Below are 19,750 nucleotides of genomic sequence, written 5' to 3'. Positions count from 1 at the left end.
ACCTGAGCGCCCCAATTTCCTCAGGCCACGTAAGATCCGCGTTTCTAACTTCCAGTAACAATCTTGTTCTCTCATCACAGCGGAGTTCAGCTAGCGTCCAGTTTTCATCGTCCAGGAGTACGGCGTTGGTGCCGAGCGACCAGAGGCGGACGTCCTCGCGCTGAAGCCCTAGGGCTTGGCAGAGGAATTCTGACACCTACAAGAAAAAAAAAACAAAATAAAATGTTAATGCTTTTATATGCGCTAGCTAAGTTTGAAGTTGAAACGACGGAGTTCTGTAACAAACATACAAAAAAACAAACGATCGAATCGTTAACCTCCTCTTTTTCTTGAAGTCGGTTAAAAAGTGTTTGTCTGTTTGGCCTGTTGAACTCATGACCTCATGAGGAATATTAACAGACCGAGTCTACAGCGAGGTCGTCTATGAATTGAGTCTGTTTTGTGATATTGGTATATTGGTTATACCTGTTTGACAGTGGCCAGCCTGGAGAAGGCAGCCGTGTAGGCCAGCTGCCGCTCCGGCGGCGCCGGCGGCGCGGGCGGCGCCATGGGCACACTCGAATACATGGACACTCCACCAACCGCAGATACAGAGTTCATTCCTGTCAAATATACATTATTCAGGCTTAAAACGAAGCGTTTTCGTGGCAATGACCGTACTGTATGGGCGTGAAACAGCTTGCTTCTTCACCTTCAGATGTCAAACAATGATTTTGTTAGGCTGGTTTTAGTGTCACGCGGACCGTCCGAGCGAATCGCTCCGCACCGCCAAATTGTATAAGAAAGCTGTCCGCGCGGATCCGTCAGCTTTACTCTGTAACGCTCCCTGAACTTAATACATATTGGCCCGGTGCGGAGCGATCCGCACGGACGGTCCGCGTGACACTAAAACCAGCCTTACACAGTGAGACTTCTGTATCCTAAGAAATATACAGGATGTTTGGTACATCGTTTGCCAAATTAAAATGGCAGATAGGTTGAGACATTTGCTATCCTCTCATGCCTAGAAAAACAAAATTGGCCATGATTTTTTTTACTACTATGCAACTAAAAATTTGAAATTTACGAAAAACTGGCATAGAAATGAAAAAAAAATGTGCATCTAATTCAAAATTTCTAGGCCTGAGAAGATAGCAAATGACTCAACCTATCTGCCGTTTAAATTTGGCAAACGAAGTACCAAACCCCCTGTATAATATTCTGTGATATTGGATAGAAATTCGAAAAATATCTAATAACAATTGGTTTTACTTACTTTGCGGTACTGCAACGTGCCGTAATATCTTCAGGTTGAGAGGATACAGTTCTAGCTCCACGTCTGAGTTGGGTGGTCGAATTACCTAAAAATTAAAGCTTTACACAGTTATCATAATTATATATGTATAAACTTAAATTAGTTTGACTAATATAAAACGTAATATATTTATTTATTTATTTATGTTAGGAGAACCAACAGCTATAAAATTTACAATAGACAACAAGATTAAAACAGGAAGCCAATTACAGGAACTCACAGGTAGTTACAAAGTATTAAATTTTAAACTAATGCTAGTTATATTAGTTTAGTGAAGTAAAAGGAAAGAAGCATTTTTGGCTAAATGTTTTTTTGTCAGTAAAATTGTAAGACCAGTCATAATTAAGATTTGTCGTTTGTGATTTATATAAAATGTTTATAAGAATAGTAGAGCCCGTTCTTTAGAAGATTCTTAAGCTTTCTTACACTGATGTACTTTATGGAATCCATGGGTACTTCCGCGCCACCACACTAACTTGAAGTCCCTCCCTCAATAGGCCCAGTCACGGATCGTCCATCGCTAGCGTACTAACCTGCCTAGGTAAAGGTTCTGCCCCGCCGTACCACAGCGCCAACGCACGCCATAGTGCGTCGGGGACCAGCTCGAAGTCTCTGTGTTGAGCCAGAGTAACGTCCTTGCGGAGGTGCCCGCCCTCGCCAGTCAGCGTTCGGACCTGACAATATCAATAGTTATTTGTTTCACTCGGTCCGTTTCAACCGCTCGTGCTAATATTGATACCCGAGCAAGCGAAAGATTCCAAAATTGAACCACGAGCGTAGCGAGTGGTCCGAAAAATGGAATTTTGAGCGTTGTGAGGGTTTCAAAGCATGAGGGTTAAACAACATTTGCCCCCGAGTAAAACACAATATTTTTCACCACACCAAACCGAAGCAAATATAAAATATCAAACAAAATCAAATCCAAATTAATATTATTAAATATTTATCATCCAAAATCATCATTTAAAAGTCAATTCTACCAGCAATCATAAGAAAACAACTAAAAATTTGCATTTGTTTACTTTGTCTCACATGTGAATAAAATGCAACTTTACTATCAGTTTTTGAAGTGCAAAGTAAGCCTTTCCGAACTGGTGTGGTAAAAAATAAATTAGTAAATTTGACCATTCATGCATATCATATCAGTGTCAAGAGGTGTTCTGGCGACGAATAGTTATAGACCCGAACCACGTGTTTAAGTGACCACATCTGAATCCACCTGCGGAGTGGCGGCTGACATTCACGAGGGTTCGTTACATCACCCTTAAATTTACGAGTTATCGTATTTTGGTCATAAAATCAGTAGTTGCATCGTGGAGCAAGGTTATATAAATCTATGGCAGTACCTTGAGTGGGTTAGGAGCCAGCAACCTCCTGTTGTCAATAGGGCCGGGTGCCCTGGGTCGGGCGCCAGCGCTGCCGACGCCGCTGCTGGCCGAGCCCAGGGATGCTGTGTCGGCGCGCCATAATAGCGATCCCATTGATTCTGCACAGTTAACACACGTGACGTTGAACATCTAAATTTACTATAACAATGACCAGTAAATATAGTAAACTTAACAAATATCTTTCTATTACTTATGTCCTTAGTTTTAATGGACTCGGCAGGCCAGGCTCAGTCTAGTGTCAGAGTCAATGTGAAAAATTTGTAAAACAATGTTTTATGCGAAAATTTTTTTTTATATTTTTAGTAGATAATTTGGCTTGCCACAGGCTGTGTCAACCACAACAGACAATTAATTATTTTATCAGAGATTTTAAGGGTCAGTTGCACCAAACCACCTGTCACCGTTAAATCATTCGCTAAATTTTATTGTATGGGAAGTACCATAGTTCACTGCTAATAAGTGACGTTGATCAGTCCGCTAAATGTGGGTGGTGCGACCGGCCCTAACTGTACATGATACTAGTAGCCCGGTGATCATCACTCACCTGTACTAGTGGTGGTGAAGGACTCGTCGCATATGACGTCGTCGGGCCTGGCGCGGCAGCAGGGCCCGTCGCCCGCCGTATGGGCGGCCCAGGCGCCCCACCACTCGGCGGCGACGAGGTACCAGAACTGCCCCACGGAGTAGCCCCGCTGGACGGAGCGCCGGAGCCAGCCCAGTACTGTGGAACAAATCAATCATTGTTAAACCCCTTATTCATAAAACTTTACGGGCCCGATTAAGTTAAATTACAAATACATAAGTCAACACAACAGCAAGCAACAGCGGTAAGCAGTGGTGGCCGAGTGGATATGACGTCTGATTTTCAATCCGGAGGTCGCGGGTTCAAATCCTGGCTCGTACCGATGAGTTTTTCGGAACTTATGTACGGAAATATCATTTGATATTTACCACTAGCTTTTCGGTGAAGGAAAAACATCGTGAGGAAACCTGCATACATCTGCGAAGAAATTCAAAGGTGTATGTGAAGTCCCCGATCCGCATTCGGCTAGCGTGGGGACTATAGCCCAAGCCCTCTCGCGCACGAGAGGAGGCCTGTGCTCAGCAGTGGGACGTATAAGAGGCTGAAATGATGATGATGATAAGTCAACACGACAGGACAGATAAATACAAACGATTCATAGCTAATTCAGGCCAGTATCGTGGTTAAAGTCTGTGCGGAAAGAGAAGAGTCGTGGCAGAAACGGGAACTAACATTTTAAATTTTATATGGCAATCAAACGTTTGACTCCTGTCTTGTAAAAAGTAAACAAACTTCTGTCAATGTATATTTTTATTAACAAAAACCGCAAGTTTTATGTATAAAATATTTTCAAAACACGATAAAATCGTACCTACATAAAACCACGAAGAAAATTATATTTAACATTGTTCGGTTTTGTCAGCGGGAAGAAAACGGCTAAAAGCCGACTATCGACTTACAAAAAATCGCGGTACGTGTTTCCGCTATTCGCGGGTATTGATGTTGTATTTAAGATTAAATAATTACCTATTTAATAAGCTCCCTAAGTAACTTGTCTCCGGTACATAATCGGTAAGTATATTCATTCAAAATATATTAATTTTCATAAATATGCAGGTCATTCATGATCTTTAAAATAACTGACAAATAGTCTTGATACTTGCCATTTTATACATATTTGTATGTAATTTCTTTTTCAGGATTGTGTAAAAGTACCTACGGTATCTCGAATAAAAGACCGCTAAGTAGGTGATATGCAAGAATTCGTAATCTACGTGCCGGATTCAAGCACATCCAGTTCAGATGAAGATAGTTCTATGAGTGTCCCTGGTTGTTTTGAAGCTAGCTCAAACATAAGTGACATTGAATATTTTAATTCAGACTTCGATTACAAAGAACAAAACTTTTTCTAATAAAATATTTCTTTATTTGTAAGTTCGTTTACTAGGTTCTGAATAAAACTTTTTCTAATAAAATATTTCTTTATTTCTAGGTTCTTTTAGTTACGAAATTATATTTCATTCTTTTGACTTTTCGGCGAAGTAAATATAGTAAATATCGTGAGATGAGAGAACCGGACATATCCCAATAAGGCCTACCTACTTATGCACTATTTTTATTCATATTCATATTTATTATTAATAATGTACACATACACATTACAAGTCAAGTTTACAATGGGTGAAATATATCCCAGATAAAATTACAGTTCTATTGCCCAATTTCTACCCGATCTACCCGGTTTTAATAACTGTTGGACTGCACAGATTAGGCAGTACATAAATGAGACTCGTATCTTGTTTGGTACTAAAATTACAGGTGTATTGGGCAGATTCTTAACTAGTTTTAGCAGTTTTGTCAATTGCAGTCACTTTTTAGTATCTGAGATATAAAAACAAGTGTGTTTAAAAAAAAAACTAGTGCCTGCGCTAAATCAGAGGATTGAGTTGACGAGCCGACACCACCACCAGGCTCCGTTTAGTAAGCCGTGGTAAAAAACCGGAACAAAAGGGATTCAAGTATCATGACCTTTAGTGTCGTACTATAATCACGTGACCAGTGTTGTCAGCATAGCAAAAACCATAAAATAGCACTGGCGCGCCCTCAAATCCCACGACTCTTCTCTTTCCGCACAGACTCTATGAGTAACGCCATAAGTCAACAAAGCCAGCAGATACCCTTCATCAGATCCTAACAGGACAACGAAACCTTTTCAAGTTATCTAAATTGTGCAACAATGCAAAAAAAAGAAAAATATATTAATAAATAAAAAATCTCCTCCTTTTTAAGTCCAAATCGGTTAAATTTGACCAAATTTTCATGACGATAGTGAGAACACCAAAATAACAGTCATTGTACCTCTACAACTGTTTTTGTTCAGCATTTGAGGCTATCCAGCAGTACCTAGGGCGTCCAAACGGCCTTCGACCACTTGGTACTCCAGAGTACGCCCTCCAGACTGCGCGATCGTCCCCTATCTGGACTACAAGCCCGAGCCATCGGACTCTGGACACCCTAGGTACCGCTGGAGAGAGTGCGGAAAGACCTTAGCGAACCCGGCGCCGTCGACTGGACAGAAACGGCTTTGGACAGAGTAGCATGGCGGTCTTTGGTGTCGGAGGCCAAGATCCAGTTCGGGTCACTGCGCCACAGCAGTAAGTAAGTAATTATTTGAGGCTTTCAGTTACTTACTATTAACATATTCACTGCCCCTGACGCACATGTGCGTCCACCGTCATACAAGTTTGTTCCTAGGCCACGACCCCTGGCAGTGAATGCGTTAACACAAACTCACCTATATCCCGCTCCTGATGTTTGCACTGCGGCCGCAATCCAAGGACGATATGGCAGACTTCAAACAGTAGTTGAAGGAACGGTGCCACTAGATTATCCGCACTCTCCACGGCCCAGATCAGGAAATCTTCTTGCGTTAATGCGGTGTCTACTGCGATTAGATCCATGGTGTCTATTTTATTTTCGGTTTTGTCCTGAAAAAAATATACGGCTTCAAAAAGAATAAAATAAAATACCTACCTACTTTGACCATAGCTTTAGATGTTTATTTAGACCTATCAAGTACAAACTAGTTTGTAAATACCTGTATCTGCTTGGAAGCATCAACTCCGTCCCCCGGTCCGAGCTGAAACACGGGCTTCTTCCCATTCTTAGGCACGCTGGTCACCAGCTTGTCTCTCAAATTCAGTAACACCACCTGAAATAAAATATAATTAATTAATTAATTGTCACCATTAAATTAATATATCAACGTTGTGCGCTGAGCCTAAGCTTCTAGTTCCAGGAGTTTTGCAACTCTAGATTTGGCTAATGGTGTTGTTCCACCTGTCCAATTCTTTGTCCAATGTCTGTTTGCGTCTCACATTTTGCGTAGTGACAGAGTGAGGCGCAATGAACATTGGACCAAGAAATCGGACCTTAGATCTAACCGTCTAACGCGATGGCGTAAATTTTTATTGACAAAACCAATTTTAGAAAACTGTTAAAAATACCATAATTTTCAAGTGTTCATCAACAGTTCTAGTTCAGTAAATAGTGCTTTCTGTGTTCAAGTGCAATAGTACATTATTGTCGAGGCTCGGAAGTAGCTACTTGCAGGCTGAGGATGCGTTTTAAACGGACGACCTTGGGAGTCCGTTTAATTGAATCCGAAGCCAGCAAGTAGCCTTCCAGCCAAGTCATATATAGTGCTTTTCTCAAAAATGGTGCAAGAAATATAAATATCATAGAAATATTTTACAAAAGTAACGTTGTTACGTATATATTTTCACAGAAGAAAGCCCTTGCCGCCTTTTTATTTTTTTTTAATAAAAAAAAAGAAGTGTATTTTTCTGCCGAAAATACGCCAACCTATTTGAGACAACTAAATAGTCGCGGTACTAATCATCTGTTTGGCTGTTTAATGGGCCTGTGCCTTCATTTGATATGGCCATTTCAACTTTTAAAAAGTTTGGAACTCGACAAATAATGGAATTTATATGCAACATTGCAGTCCCAAAATCGAGACTGCAATGTTTTTAACTTTTTAATTTTTGACTGACCATAAACTAAGCGCTTCGCAACCTATTTTTTAGACGGCAAAGTCGACGTTGCCGTCCATTTTTGAGAAAAAGCATTTAAAGGCCTATAATATTTACAGATTCCCTTCGATTTCTTGAGATCATGACCACCCCATTCAGGCAAAAAAAAACTCAAATCGGCCCTACTGTCTTCGAGAAATTGTAGTGTTTCATTTCAATTGATTACTCTTAGACTATTTATTGAAAAAACCCAAAGAGTCCGACATATCTAAATCCTCCTCTTTTTTGAGTCAGTCAAAAGAAAAAAAAGTCACCTCGGGGTCAAACCCCTTGTCCCCATCATCATCAGACGGCGTCGAGGCCCTCGAGCTCTGGTTCCTCAAGTGCTCGTTGGCAACCGTGCACAGTATGTCCGCCATGTCGACTAGCTCTTTCTTGTTCAGCACGCCGTCTCTGTCTAGGTCGAAGATCTTGAAGCAGACTGAAAGGGATAGATATAAAAGCTACCTCAGGGTCAAACCCCTTGTCCCCATCATCATCAGACGGCGTCGAGGCCCTCGAGCTCTGGTTCCTCAAGTGCTCGTTGGCAACCGTGCACAGTATGTCCGCCATGTCGACTAGCTCTTTCTTGTTCAGCACGCCGTCTCTGTCTAGGTCGAAGATCTTGAAGCAGACTGAAAGAGAGATGTATTTGAGATGTTAATTATATTGGTAGTAGATGTGTGTCCTCACTTTCTTTGGACACGTTTCTCGACATGGAGATGTATCCATAGAGCGACTGGAGCTGCAGGGCAGAGTAGAAGGTACCCGAGCGCGAGGAAGGTCGCCCATGGACCAAATAAAGGCAGCAATGGACGGCCCCTTGCACGAATGCGCTAAACGCGCAGCCGTCAGGGAGGAGTGGAGGCGAGCCGTCAAACGTGTCACAAAGGGAGACTTCCAATGATGGCCACGACCGCTCTGTCAAGAGTGACCCGATCAAGAAGAAAATGTGTTTAAAATTTTATAGAAATAGGATATAATATATCCTATATTACCTGGAAAGAGATGGCGGCACGATCTTGACGCCTTTCGGAAGGATTGGGCTAATATTGCCATAGAACGAGACGCGTGGAAGAAAGAGAGGGAGGCCTATGCCCAGCAGTGGGACACAACAGGCTAACAAATAAATATAATTATATGTATATATAAATAGGTAAGGTTCGATTTAGATGTGTTGAAATGTATTTGTTTATGTAACTATTTTGTGATTTGACATTCTAAAATAAAATTTATAATCCCTAAATAGGTATTAATGATATTAAAAGTTTATTTTCATGAGCTATATTATACGCTTCAAGTAAGTACAATTCCTCTGGCGTTGGTCAATAAAACCATTCGTTCATCATACATAAATATCATAATGCTTTACGACATATTTATTTCACACCTTAATAAAAGAAGACAATACAAAAGAAAACAAAAATACAAGCAGAGGTAAACAACAGGTGGTATTATCTATTGATTAAATGTTAGTTTATTTATTTATCGATTTTCTACGAAGTCATAATATTATAATTGTTTTATCACTACTTATAAAATCATCTTTATCACTGCACTACAAGATTCAGTTTTAAATAAACATAAGTAAAAATATAATAGGTCTGTACCTATGTAAATCGTTGTACGCCGACCGATTATATATAAACTAGATAGATAACGGCTATCGATGCAAATTCAAACTTTATCTAATGATTATTGATATTGAAACTAAACGCGAGAAGTAGAGCAAGATATTATTATACCGGGTGTGGCCTGTAATATGAGCAAAAAATTAAACTGTACTCCTCATACTGACCAACATTTGTTCAGCGACTTTTAAAAATAACTTGTGGTTTGATTTTTAATACACTTTAAAGTTTATTCAAAGACGTAATGTATTGCGAATTTTGTTATGTTTAAGGCATGACAAGCAACGTCAATCACAATGATATGATATGGCGTGGCGATGGCGTCCATTGAAGATAATATTTACTTTGTATGAAAAATATAGTCTAAATTCTTCATATTTTTTAAAAATTGTTGAACAAAAGTGTCACCGTTTGAGGAGTACAATCTATGTTTTAATTATTTGCTCGTGTTACAGGCCACACCCGGTATACAGTGGAACCTCGCTAACTCGTACCTCGATAAGGCGAAATAAAATGCTATTCCCTTCCCTTCAGAACCCAAAACCTCCTTAACTCGAAATATTCAACCTCATTAAGCCGAAGTAAGCAGCTAACACGAATTTTTTAAGCGTTTAATTAACCTCTGTAACTCGAAATCTCTTTAAGACAAACAAAAACCTATAAGGACCTCGCTACGTCGTTAAGACGAAGTTTTTGGCGCTTCCCTTGAGATTCGTGCTATCGAGGAGTAGTTAGATCAGTGCCCCAAGCGCGTTAGTTCCGCGTAGCATTATTCCCGGTCGCATTTTTCCCCACTAGAGTTAGTTCCGCGTAGCGTTATTCCCGGTCGCATTTTTCCCTACTAGAGTTAGTACCGCGTAGCATTATTCCCGGTCGCATTTTTCCCCACTAGACTTAGTTCCGCGTAGCATTATTCCCGGTCGCATTTTTCCCCACTAGAGTTAGTTCCGCGTAGCATTATTCCCGGTCGCATTTTTCCCCACTAGAGTTAGTTCCGCGTAGCATTATTCCCGGTCGCATTTTTCCCCACTAGAGTTAGTTCCGCGTAGCATTATTCCCGGTCGCATTTTTCCCCACTAGCGTTAGTTTGCCATGTTCGAGTCGAAAGTGTCTTTGTGTGACGTCCGTGTCTTTGAACGGACCAATCGCGGTACGGGACTCCGCTCACCTCGTCCCGCGCGTCCCCGCATTTTTGGCATCATCGGTTTCATAAAATAATTGCTCTAAACTCGGTGTAGAGGATTCCTAGTCTATGAGTACTAACAGGACTTTTTAAAATAAACTTTTTCTACGTAATATTTATTGCAAAGGTTCACAGCATATTGGATAAGTACCTACATACAGATGAACTGTAAGCCACAATAAGCATTTAGCACTATTGCAAACTGCTATGACGTCACGTGCATTGTGCGGACACAGTTATCTAGTTTTCTACGTCTGCCGTTTGCACTTGACCATCTATTGCAGGCACAAACAGTACGTGACGATGTGACAAACACCATTCTTCATTATTTTCTACAATATAACCACTAGTTCTGGGTAGATGTAGATTAAAAAAATCGGAGAGATTATAGAGGTCTAACAATATTTGGATTATTTTTCAATGGCATAAGGGTTCAAGTCGGTATCGTCTTGGGTCGTCCCATTCGTTTTTCGTCAAGTTCTTAAATTAGTCCTATTCTGCTTTCGTCACTCATTCTACATTCGTCACAACCGTCAGTGGTTTTCAATGTAGAATGAGTGACGAAAGCAGAATAGGACTAATTTAAGAACTTGACGAAAAACGAATGGGACGACCCAAGACGATATCTTCAAGTCAAACGTTGTGCTTTAGTGCCGATACAGAAGGACTGCAATCCGACTGCAATTTGTATGGGAACTGCACGCCAACTGCAACGTCAGCGTGCAGTGCCCATACAACCTTGTTGCCTTACCTTGCTTATTTGAAAAAATAAATTGCATTATTTGGCCCCCTACAATCCGTAGGTACATGTACTTGGTAACTCTGGTTGCCAAAAGATAACGTTCTACAAGGTAGACAAACGAAAATTTGCATAGATGGCGCCAGCATAGGTTTTCCCTTTCTCTAGTTTTGTTCTATGACATTTGGCTTAAGGGGGCAGCATCCAGACCATAAAATTAAAAAAAAGAACATCGGCATCCTCAGCTGTCAAACTCGGGGGCACGATTCTTTTTTCAAATTTTACATCTGGCGGTCTAGCAGTTGCGTTCTCGCGCGCAAGTCCACTTGAAGTCGCGCTTGATGTATGGACTCGTGGTAGCCGGTCTGAACTACAATCCGTAACTCTTTGCTACAATCACAGACAAAACATCCTCTAGACTGAGCATAGTCGCGCTACCCCCTCTGCCACGAAAATGTCTTTGTGTGACGTCCGTGTCTTTGAACGGACTAATCACAGCACAGGACTTCGCTCACCTCGTCCCGCGCACCCCCGCATTTTTGGCATCATCGGTTGCAAGAAATAATTGCTCTAAACTAATAATTTAATAATAATCTAATAATTTAACAAGGGACATTTATAACTCCTGCTTCATTATACATATTTTAAATTTTATATTATTTTATAGTGTTGTATTTTATTGTATTGTATTGTATGAGTTTAAAACTTGAAATAAACAATATTATTATTATTATATAAACTCGGTCTAGAGGATTCTTAGTCTATGGCTACAATATACAATATTGTATTACGTCAATACATCTAATACGCATTAGAAATGAGAGCCAACCACAGTTTCCTCATTATTGTCTTCCGATGCGTGCTACCTTTACAGAGCACCACCTTCACCGTTAACTGCCGATACGTCAACCTTAATACCAAGGCATAAGGTAGACTTCTGATCAAAATAAAGTATTCATCTCAATCACGTGTAAGTGCATCGGTAAGGCAAGGCCGTTGTACAAAAACTAAGGTGTAAATGGATGCTTGTAACATTGCCTTGATACATTGCTAAATGAGACGATGCTTAATTGAACTTTTAAAAAAACGCTTTTTTTTTAATCAAAACTATTACTTATGAAAGCACAAGAATATAAATGATCGTGTTAGATTCATAATTGTTACATATTTGCCGTGACTTATTTTATTAACGTGTTTTTCAATTAAAAGACACATCAAGATTGTTTACATTTTTTCTAATGCTAAAAAAAACGAACTATAGAATATTTAATCATTAATAGCAAATCAAATGTATCTTAAGCCACCATCAGCTACCAGGGGTATCCATCGTTTCCAAACTTTTTGACCGGCGGGCCACGTAGGCTGTAGGCTTCCGTTTCGTTTTCTCGGGCCCGCAAGTTTGGTTATTTTTTTAGACCCAATTGGCGGGCATGGCGCGCCATGTTGCCATGATTACGGATTTTTTATAGTAACGATCCTTCGGGCCAATTGCACCATTAACTACCCAGGGTTAACCGGTTACACCTGGAGTTACCATGGTTACCAGTACAATTTGACACTGGGTTAACGGTTTAACCACGGGTTAGTGGGATGGTGCAAATGACGCTAAGACGATTAAAAATGTAGCGTAATGTCTTATGGTTTTGTCACACAGGCGCGTTTTCCGGGCGGGGAGTGAGCGAGGCGCGCCGCTTTTCATATAAAACGCTCACCCCCCCGCCCGAAAACGCGCCTGTGTGACAGAACCTTTACATACTTATAATCAAAGCGTAATTATAAAAAAAAAATAGTTTCACAGGTTTTTAATATCATGCATGATCTTCTTAACCCTGCCGGCCATCCAAGGCAAGGTCGTCCATACACGCGTGTTTTGGCGGTCAGGGCCGGGGGTCACCCGCCTATTGTCTCACCGGTGACTTATGTTACGACTATCGCTTACGCAACAACACAAACGAGGGAAGTCGCGGTTTGGCGTGGCCATTGTTTTTTCGCCATTTTGTCATTGGAAGAAAATAGGTTAAGGGGCTACCTGCGGTTTTCGTCGCTTTTTGATAAGTTTTGAATCGTATCTCCTACTTTTGCACTACAGATCCATCGGTTCTTCAATCTTTTATCTTCATTCTTGTCTACCGGATTTTGAAAGAAAAAACACTTTTTAGTAATTATCTAATTGCTGTGAAAGATCTTACATATGTACGAAATCTACTATTTTTGGGTTCGTATTTGACGTCTCGTAAAACGTGTCTAGGGATTTAATTTTAAACTCATTAACACAAAATTTATGGCCAGAAACTTTAAAAATTCACAAAAAAATCCACACCCTGTAATTATTCAAGATTACACAATAATAAAAAAATTAGAATAAATTATGGAATTTGTAGTAACAAGAGTTAAAGAACCATTACAGGGTGTGGATTTTTTAGTGAATTTTTAAAGTGACCATAATTTTTAAAGAACATGAGTTGGTTTTTTTTTTTGTATTTTTATGATAACTGTTATGACTTGGTCTATCATCCGTTTACGGCTTGACGTCGATTTCTGGGACACCCTGTATTATTTATTTAAATCTTGCTACGTCATCTATTTGCAATTAACTTTATACCTAACAACTAAATTAACTGAGACTCGCAACTTGTTTGATTAACTATTTTTGGCATAACGAGTTATGGCATGTCTAAAAAAAGTTTTACTCGTTTAAGACGAAACTGCCCTCCTAACAATAAGTGCAATAACTCATATTAAATTATCATTAAATAATATACCTTGTTCTCATATAATATATCACACAAGCGACTGAGATTTCAAAATTAGTTATTGCACTTATCGTTAGGAGTGCAGGAAACAGGAGCTGAGATTTAAATATTTTAGGTAAATATACCCGTCCCGCTCTCAAAAATCAAGGTTTTGTACTCGACTGTTTCCTCCTCCAAAACTTAACCAATCGTAACCAAATTTCGAAATCTAAATGATCATGAAATTATCTGTGTCGGACCGTTTTGCTTTTTTGGCTAATTGATATCACTTTTGAATACCACGCCTCTCATTGCGGCATAGTCAATTAAGCCATTTTGGACATTTTTGAAGGGCTCTGGTCCGGCACAGATATTAATACAATATTAATCTGTGTTGAAAAAATCATTGCCCTAGCTTCAAAATCCACGGAGGTAACAGTCGAGTACGTTTGTATGGAGAAATGACCACTCCTGTTGGCTCTTAACCCTTTACCAGGCTGACATTTCAAAAATGACAATCGAATGTGAGTCTTAAGGGGCCCACTGATTAACAGTCCGCCTGACGGTATCGGCCTGTCAGTTAGAACAAAATTTTGACAGTTCCGAACAACTGACAGGCCGATACCGTCCGGCGGACTGTTAATCAGTGGGCCCCACTCATCAAAAAAAGAACACATGTTTGAAGTGCGGTATGTGGAAAATATACAGGGTGGCTAAAAAATAAGTGCATTCCCGTTGTCAGGGAGGTTTTGGGATTAGACTGAGCAACTTTTACTATGGACTGACCCCGAAATCGCGAAAAAATAATTTATATAAAACAGATAGAAAACAGACCAGCCAAAATGTATGAAACAGCCAAATTGTTTTTTAGACCTAACATATTTGCAACAAGATTTATGAATTGTCAGTAGTCGTGTTGGCATCGACTCCGGCCTCCGCTCACGCCTCCCTGTCGTCCGGGACACTATTGTCCCGTATAAGGAAAAAAAAACTATTACTTTTAGTGTTCCGTACAAAACTTTGTTTACGGAACACTTATTTAGTACTAGGTACGAACATCACGCCAGATCTTATGTAGGGTTTCTGGTTTCTCGAACTTTTTAATTTCTCGAGGCACGGGAATTCTCGACCAAGATTTCTCGAGTTTCTCGAGTATCTCGAGAAATTTTGAAAGCTCCAAAAAACAACATGTTATTTGATTTTTTTTTTTTACAAATCAAACTCGTAGGAATCGTAGGTGAGATCAATAATCAAACATATGGTACATTTTTAGTCACCATAAATTGCACTTAATAATCAAAAATACAACAACAAAAAAACTATAGGTGCACGCGTGCGCACCGGTGATGTGTTATGCTATAGTGTATTTCTTTAGGTATTCAACAAAATGTAAACAAACCACAATATGGTATTTTATCAGGCAGCAATATTCAAGTCAATAAATTTTGTATTAAAAAACTCGATGTGACACAACTTTTAACAGAAATTTTACTACGTAATATTAATTACTCGTACTTACTCAACGTAACAATAAAGCTGTTAAAATTGTAATATTTTGCTAATAGGAATATATCGGGATTATTTGATTTATCAATAGTAATTTACTTTTGTAATATTTGTTATTACACTTATTACATGGTCCTATAATTCGTTACAATTTTTTTTAAAGCGTTTTTCAATAAAAAAGACACTACATGAATGTCATGAATATGTAGTTCAAAAGTTTCAAAACATGAAAATCGGTTAAAGCTAGAACGACAGGGGACGGATCACGGTAGTTTTTTATTTGGATGGTAATAAATGTTTTAAGTAGGTTCCTACCCTACCTGAAAATGTAAGAAAAACATTGTTCATATTTATTTAACTACCTAAAGAAATACATCATAGACACATCATGTGTTTATACGCGTGTTTTATTTTACTTATTAGTAGAGATTTATTTCTCGAGTTCTCGAGGCATTGAATATATTTTTCCCGTCTCGACTTAGGACAAATTTCTCGAGATTTCTCGCCTCGGGAATTCTCGAGCAGAAACCCTAATCTTATGAATCAATCTATAATAATGTTTGTTCTTTTTTTATTGTTTTGTGTTACCATAGGCTAGGAATCCTCAACACCGAGTTTAGAGCAATTATTTCATGCAACCGATGATGCCAAAAATGCGGGGGACGAGGTGAGCGAAGTCCCGTGCCGTGATTGGTCCGTTCAAAGACACGGATGTCACACAAAGACACTTTCGACTCGAACATGGAGTAAAATTAGCGTATGCGTGGCAGAGGGGGTAGCGCGACTATACTAAGTCTGGAGGATGTTTTGTCTGTGCGTATTACTCACGATCCCAAGATACAGAATTTGTAGTTTTAAAAGCCTCTTTTTTCATAGTTGTCTCATTTAATCTACAAACTTTTTTTGGAGCATTACAGAATTGTCGCTACCTACTAGAACTATTAGTTCAAATAATAAACACTAATTTTGCACCGTATCTCATTGCAATACAGTCTAGAATTCGCCAGCACGACAAAATTGTCACACAGACATATTTGCCGTAACGTCACTAAGCAATCAGTGACGTGGGCAGTAATTTTGTGACAAGTAAACAATCAGTAGTCTTTATTTAGGCTGTTGTACGATTGTGAACTCAAATATTGTGGCAATAAAGATTATAATAGAGATGAGTTTAAATTTACCTTTTTTTTGTCGGTAGAAATAAATGTTTATAATTTATATGCTCATTACGACATAGCAATTGACAAAGTGTTGTGTAAAGGAACATAAATACATAATAGTTGCTTTTAACTTGTGTCGCGAATGTATACAGGGTGGAACGGGGACTCCTTTAAGTAAAATGAGCCAGCTTAAGGATTTAAGGTAGTTTCCCTCCAGGGCCCGACTTATCTTTCCACCCTGTAGATTACTTTGACTGTCAGGGAGAAACAATTTCAGGTTTTGTTTATTAGGTGTGGTTGTTTGTTTAACAACATTTAAAAAAATCTTTATGTAATATTAATGACAAGAGTTTAAACTTTAATTCGTTTGTTTCCTTGTTGAGTTAGCATCAGACATAGTAAACTAAAAAGAGGGTCATAAAAGTCATAAGTAGCATACCTTGCACATGGAGTAATATCTAATCAAATGCGGACTCTTTAATCTTTAAAGGCCGCTAGACACTTAGTTCAACACGGTTGCTAAAAATATCTAGATTCCTGTTGCCAGGGAGGTTTTCGGATTATACTGGGCAACTTTTACGATGGGACCAAACTTGAAATCGCAAAAAAAAATGTACCCTCCGATAAAAAATGGACCAGCCAAAATGTATGAAACAGCCAATTTTTCGAAAAATAAAACGAGAAATTGTACAGGAAAGACCGCGGATAGTTACAATTAAATATGAAAACTAACATTTCACCCTTGGTATAAAATCGTTAAAAGTTAAGTCAGATTATTAAGTCTAAATGTCAGCAAACCTATTAGCTTAGCACCCCTGCAATACAAATGTGTATGGGCCCGATTCGGATTTTGAAATAGATATCTATTAGATATCTTTTAGACATCACCAAGATACGATAACGAGATGTTTAAGATCTAACCTGTCAAATTTGACATTTGCGCGATTCGGGAGATACTCTTGTACGATTTCCTCAGGATATGACTTAGAGATCCAATTCACATCTAATAGATAAGTATCTTACTCTATCTAACGTAAAAGTGACATCGGTTGCCCGAATTGCGCTGCAAAAGAGAACTAGTTGATATCTAAACTATAACGTATCTAGTACGTGTCGTCTCTTGTGAATATCTTGAAGTTCGAATACGGCAGTATGTGTACTTACATTTGAGCCTCTCGGTCCTGGGGCCCCTGCAGGCGGCGCTGAGCCCGCAGCAGAGCTCCTTGAAGTCCACGTGGCCGTCCCTGTTCTCGTCGAAGGCCAGGAACACCCCAGCCACGGCCGCCTTGGGCAGGGGGTGGGAGAGAAGGGGGGCGAGGCTCTCGATGTCCAGCTGGCCCGTGGGCGCGGAGTTGCGGAGCGACCAGAAGCATTTCTCTAGCTCGATTATGTCCTGAAAGATGGTCTTGGGTTAGTTTGATGTAGGCAAAGGACATGTACCACGGATTTAGGCGCCAGTGTGATACTAACTATTACTGAATCGCAATTAAAAAGGGATTGAGATAGCTGTCAATCCATATTGATTTTGACGTAAGTGTATGGAAATCTGTTATTTCTAATCCCTTTCTGATCGCGGCATGATTATAACAGTGTGGGCCGAACGTTAATTGCAATTGACCATTAACCGGTACAAATTGAACAGTAATCGGTAACGGGGCCTTACAGCTGACGGTCCAATTTGTACAGGTTAATGGTCAAGACTATTCAATTGCATTAACGTTTCGGCCAGCACTGCTAACTAAGACGTGTAGCGCAAAATATTGCAGTAGCAAAGAGCAACTTATGGAACCTGGTCCAAAATCGATTGAGAGTTAGGTCATTTTTAGGTATGTATTTTTTTGTATGTACTTAATTTTATTCTATGGATGTCAAGAATAATTCCATTGCAGGATTGAGATATTGGTATTTTAATCAGAGTCTTAGTTACTGGCAGCCACCCTTATTGCCTAGGCACAGTATTGTACAGTCACGGACTTTAATTCTTAAGCTATTTAGGGTTTACTTGGCATTGGACATTTCATACAGTTAGTATTGACAACCAAATTAGCTTGAACCTTAGATGGACCAACTAAGTCTGTGACCGTACCTAGGCAAATAGTAGAAAAATAACGAGTGCAGAAAGATAGGTACTTGTAGTCAGAGTTATTTGAGAGTCTGATCAGTAATTACTGACGTTTGCATGACGTCGGCGAGGCGTCTAGAGGCACGGCTTTCCGTCGGCATGGTTATGATATGACGTCTTTAAAGGCCAAAGGTTCAATGAGTGGTAATGTTCTCAGTTAAATCCTAACGCGTCATACATCATCATTGGCTTATATAAAAAACCCGTTATCTATGTTGCAATTCATTGAAAATCAGGGTTGGTAAATTAAATAGCTACCATAGGGAACTCTAACTTTGCCTTTTGTGCCCAACTTAGCTCAAGTAAAATATTAAAAAGCAATAATAATTTTACCAAGAAATAGCTATCCATTGAATTCACACTAAAGTCAAGCTGTGTAAAAATAGTATTTATAAAAAGAAAAACCTAAAATAACCTCCGTGCGTCACCGTCAACGCAAGCCCCTGATGACACTCCTCGGTACGGAGTCAAACATGTCGAGCGGTTTCGACTTAAAATACGTGGAGGGATCCGTTTTGTGATATTAGTTATTATTTGTGCTAATAAACATTTCTTATTCTTATTCTTAATATGTATATGCTAGGTTGTCGTGGTATGGGCATGTAATGAGGAGGGATGAATGTCATATAGGCAAAAGAATGTTAGGGATGAATGTTGATGGACGGAGAGCGTATGGTAGACCCAAAAAACGATGGATGGATTGTGTGAAAGAGGATATGAGAAAGAAAGGAGTGAGTGCTGAGGACACGAAAGACAGAGGAGAATGGAAGAGAAAAACATGTTGTGCCGACCCCACATGACGTGGGATAAGGGCAGGGAAAGAAGAATTCTTAATATAGGTATTTAATATATGTCTGTGTCTCACGGAAGTTTTGTCATTAAAATAACCTATCTTTGCCACCCATCATACCGTACAATTCCGCACAGATGTATTTTAGGCATCAATAATTACATGGTGCGTAGGTGCGCGATTTCAATTCGCTAATAAGACTAGAAATTTAGGCCACGCTCAAACACATACTAACACACTATCTGCGATTGGCTAATATAAACAAGGTCAAGCTTATATACGTAATTAAAGGATCGCCCGATAAAATAATTATGGCACAACGACTTCTATCGATTTGGAATCAATCGATAACTGTGTTTAGATCTCAATTTCAATGTGTGGCATCGATATGAAGATAATATGATAGTAGAAACGCTATTGCGTTCTGGATAAGTAGCCGCGTATTTCAGTATCATAGTATCAAATACTACAATAAATAATATAACTAAACTAATATAAGATGCGACTACGAAAAAATCGCGATATGTGAATTTGATAGCTTTGCATAAATTGCATATCTCACTGTAAGCATCATGTTTTTTTGAGATAGCTGAATTAGAGCGGTCAAAT

The 19,750-nt window shown here is 39.4% G+C and overlaps 1 protein-coding gene across 1 annotated transcript in view; it reads right to left on the bottom strand.

Annotated features, from left to right (window-relative positions):
• The window catches only part of LOC134674842 (ubiquitin carboxyl-terminal hydrolase 32), a gene marked incomplete at its 3' end in the record, with an annotated part of 64,990 nt that overhangs the window by 32,212 nt on the left and 13,028 nt on the right, over positions 1 to 19,750 (bottom strand). The window contains 11 exon segments of the mRNA XM_063532996.1: positions 3 to 196; positions 466 to 602; positions 1,256 to 1,340; positions 1,828 to 1,968; positions 2,641 to 2,780; positions 3,227 to 3,403; positions 6,000 to 6,192; positions 6,303 to 6,416; positions 7,554 to 7,739; positions 7,741 to 7,913; positions 17,394 to 17,622. Of these exon segments, the coding sequence (XP_063389066.1) occupies positions 3 to 196; positions 466 to 602; positions 1,256 to 1,340; positions 1,828 to 1,968; positions 2,641 to 2,780; positions 3,227 to 3,403; positions 6,000 to 6,192; positions 6,303 to 6,416; positions 7,554 to 7,739; positions 7,741 to 7,913; positions 17,394 to 17,622 (1,769 nt within the window).

Source organism: Cydia fagiglandana, chromosome 20, assembly GCF_963556715.1.
Source record: "Cydia fagiglandana chromosome 20, ilCydFagi1.1, whole genome shotgun sequence".
In the NCBI taxonomy this organism is placed as follows: Eukaryota; Metazoa; Arthropoda; class Insecta; order Lepidoptera; family Tortricidae; genus Cydia; species Cydia fagiglandana.
Note: the sequence above shows the minus strand (reverse complement) of the source record. Positions and strands in the feature narration are given on the sequence as shown.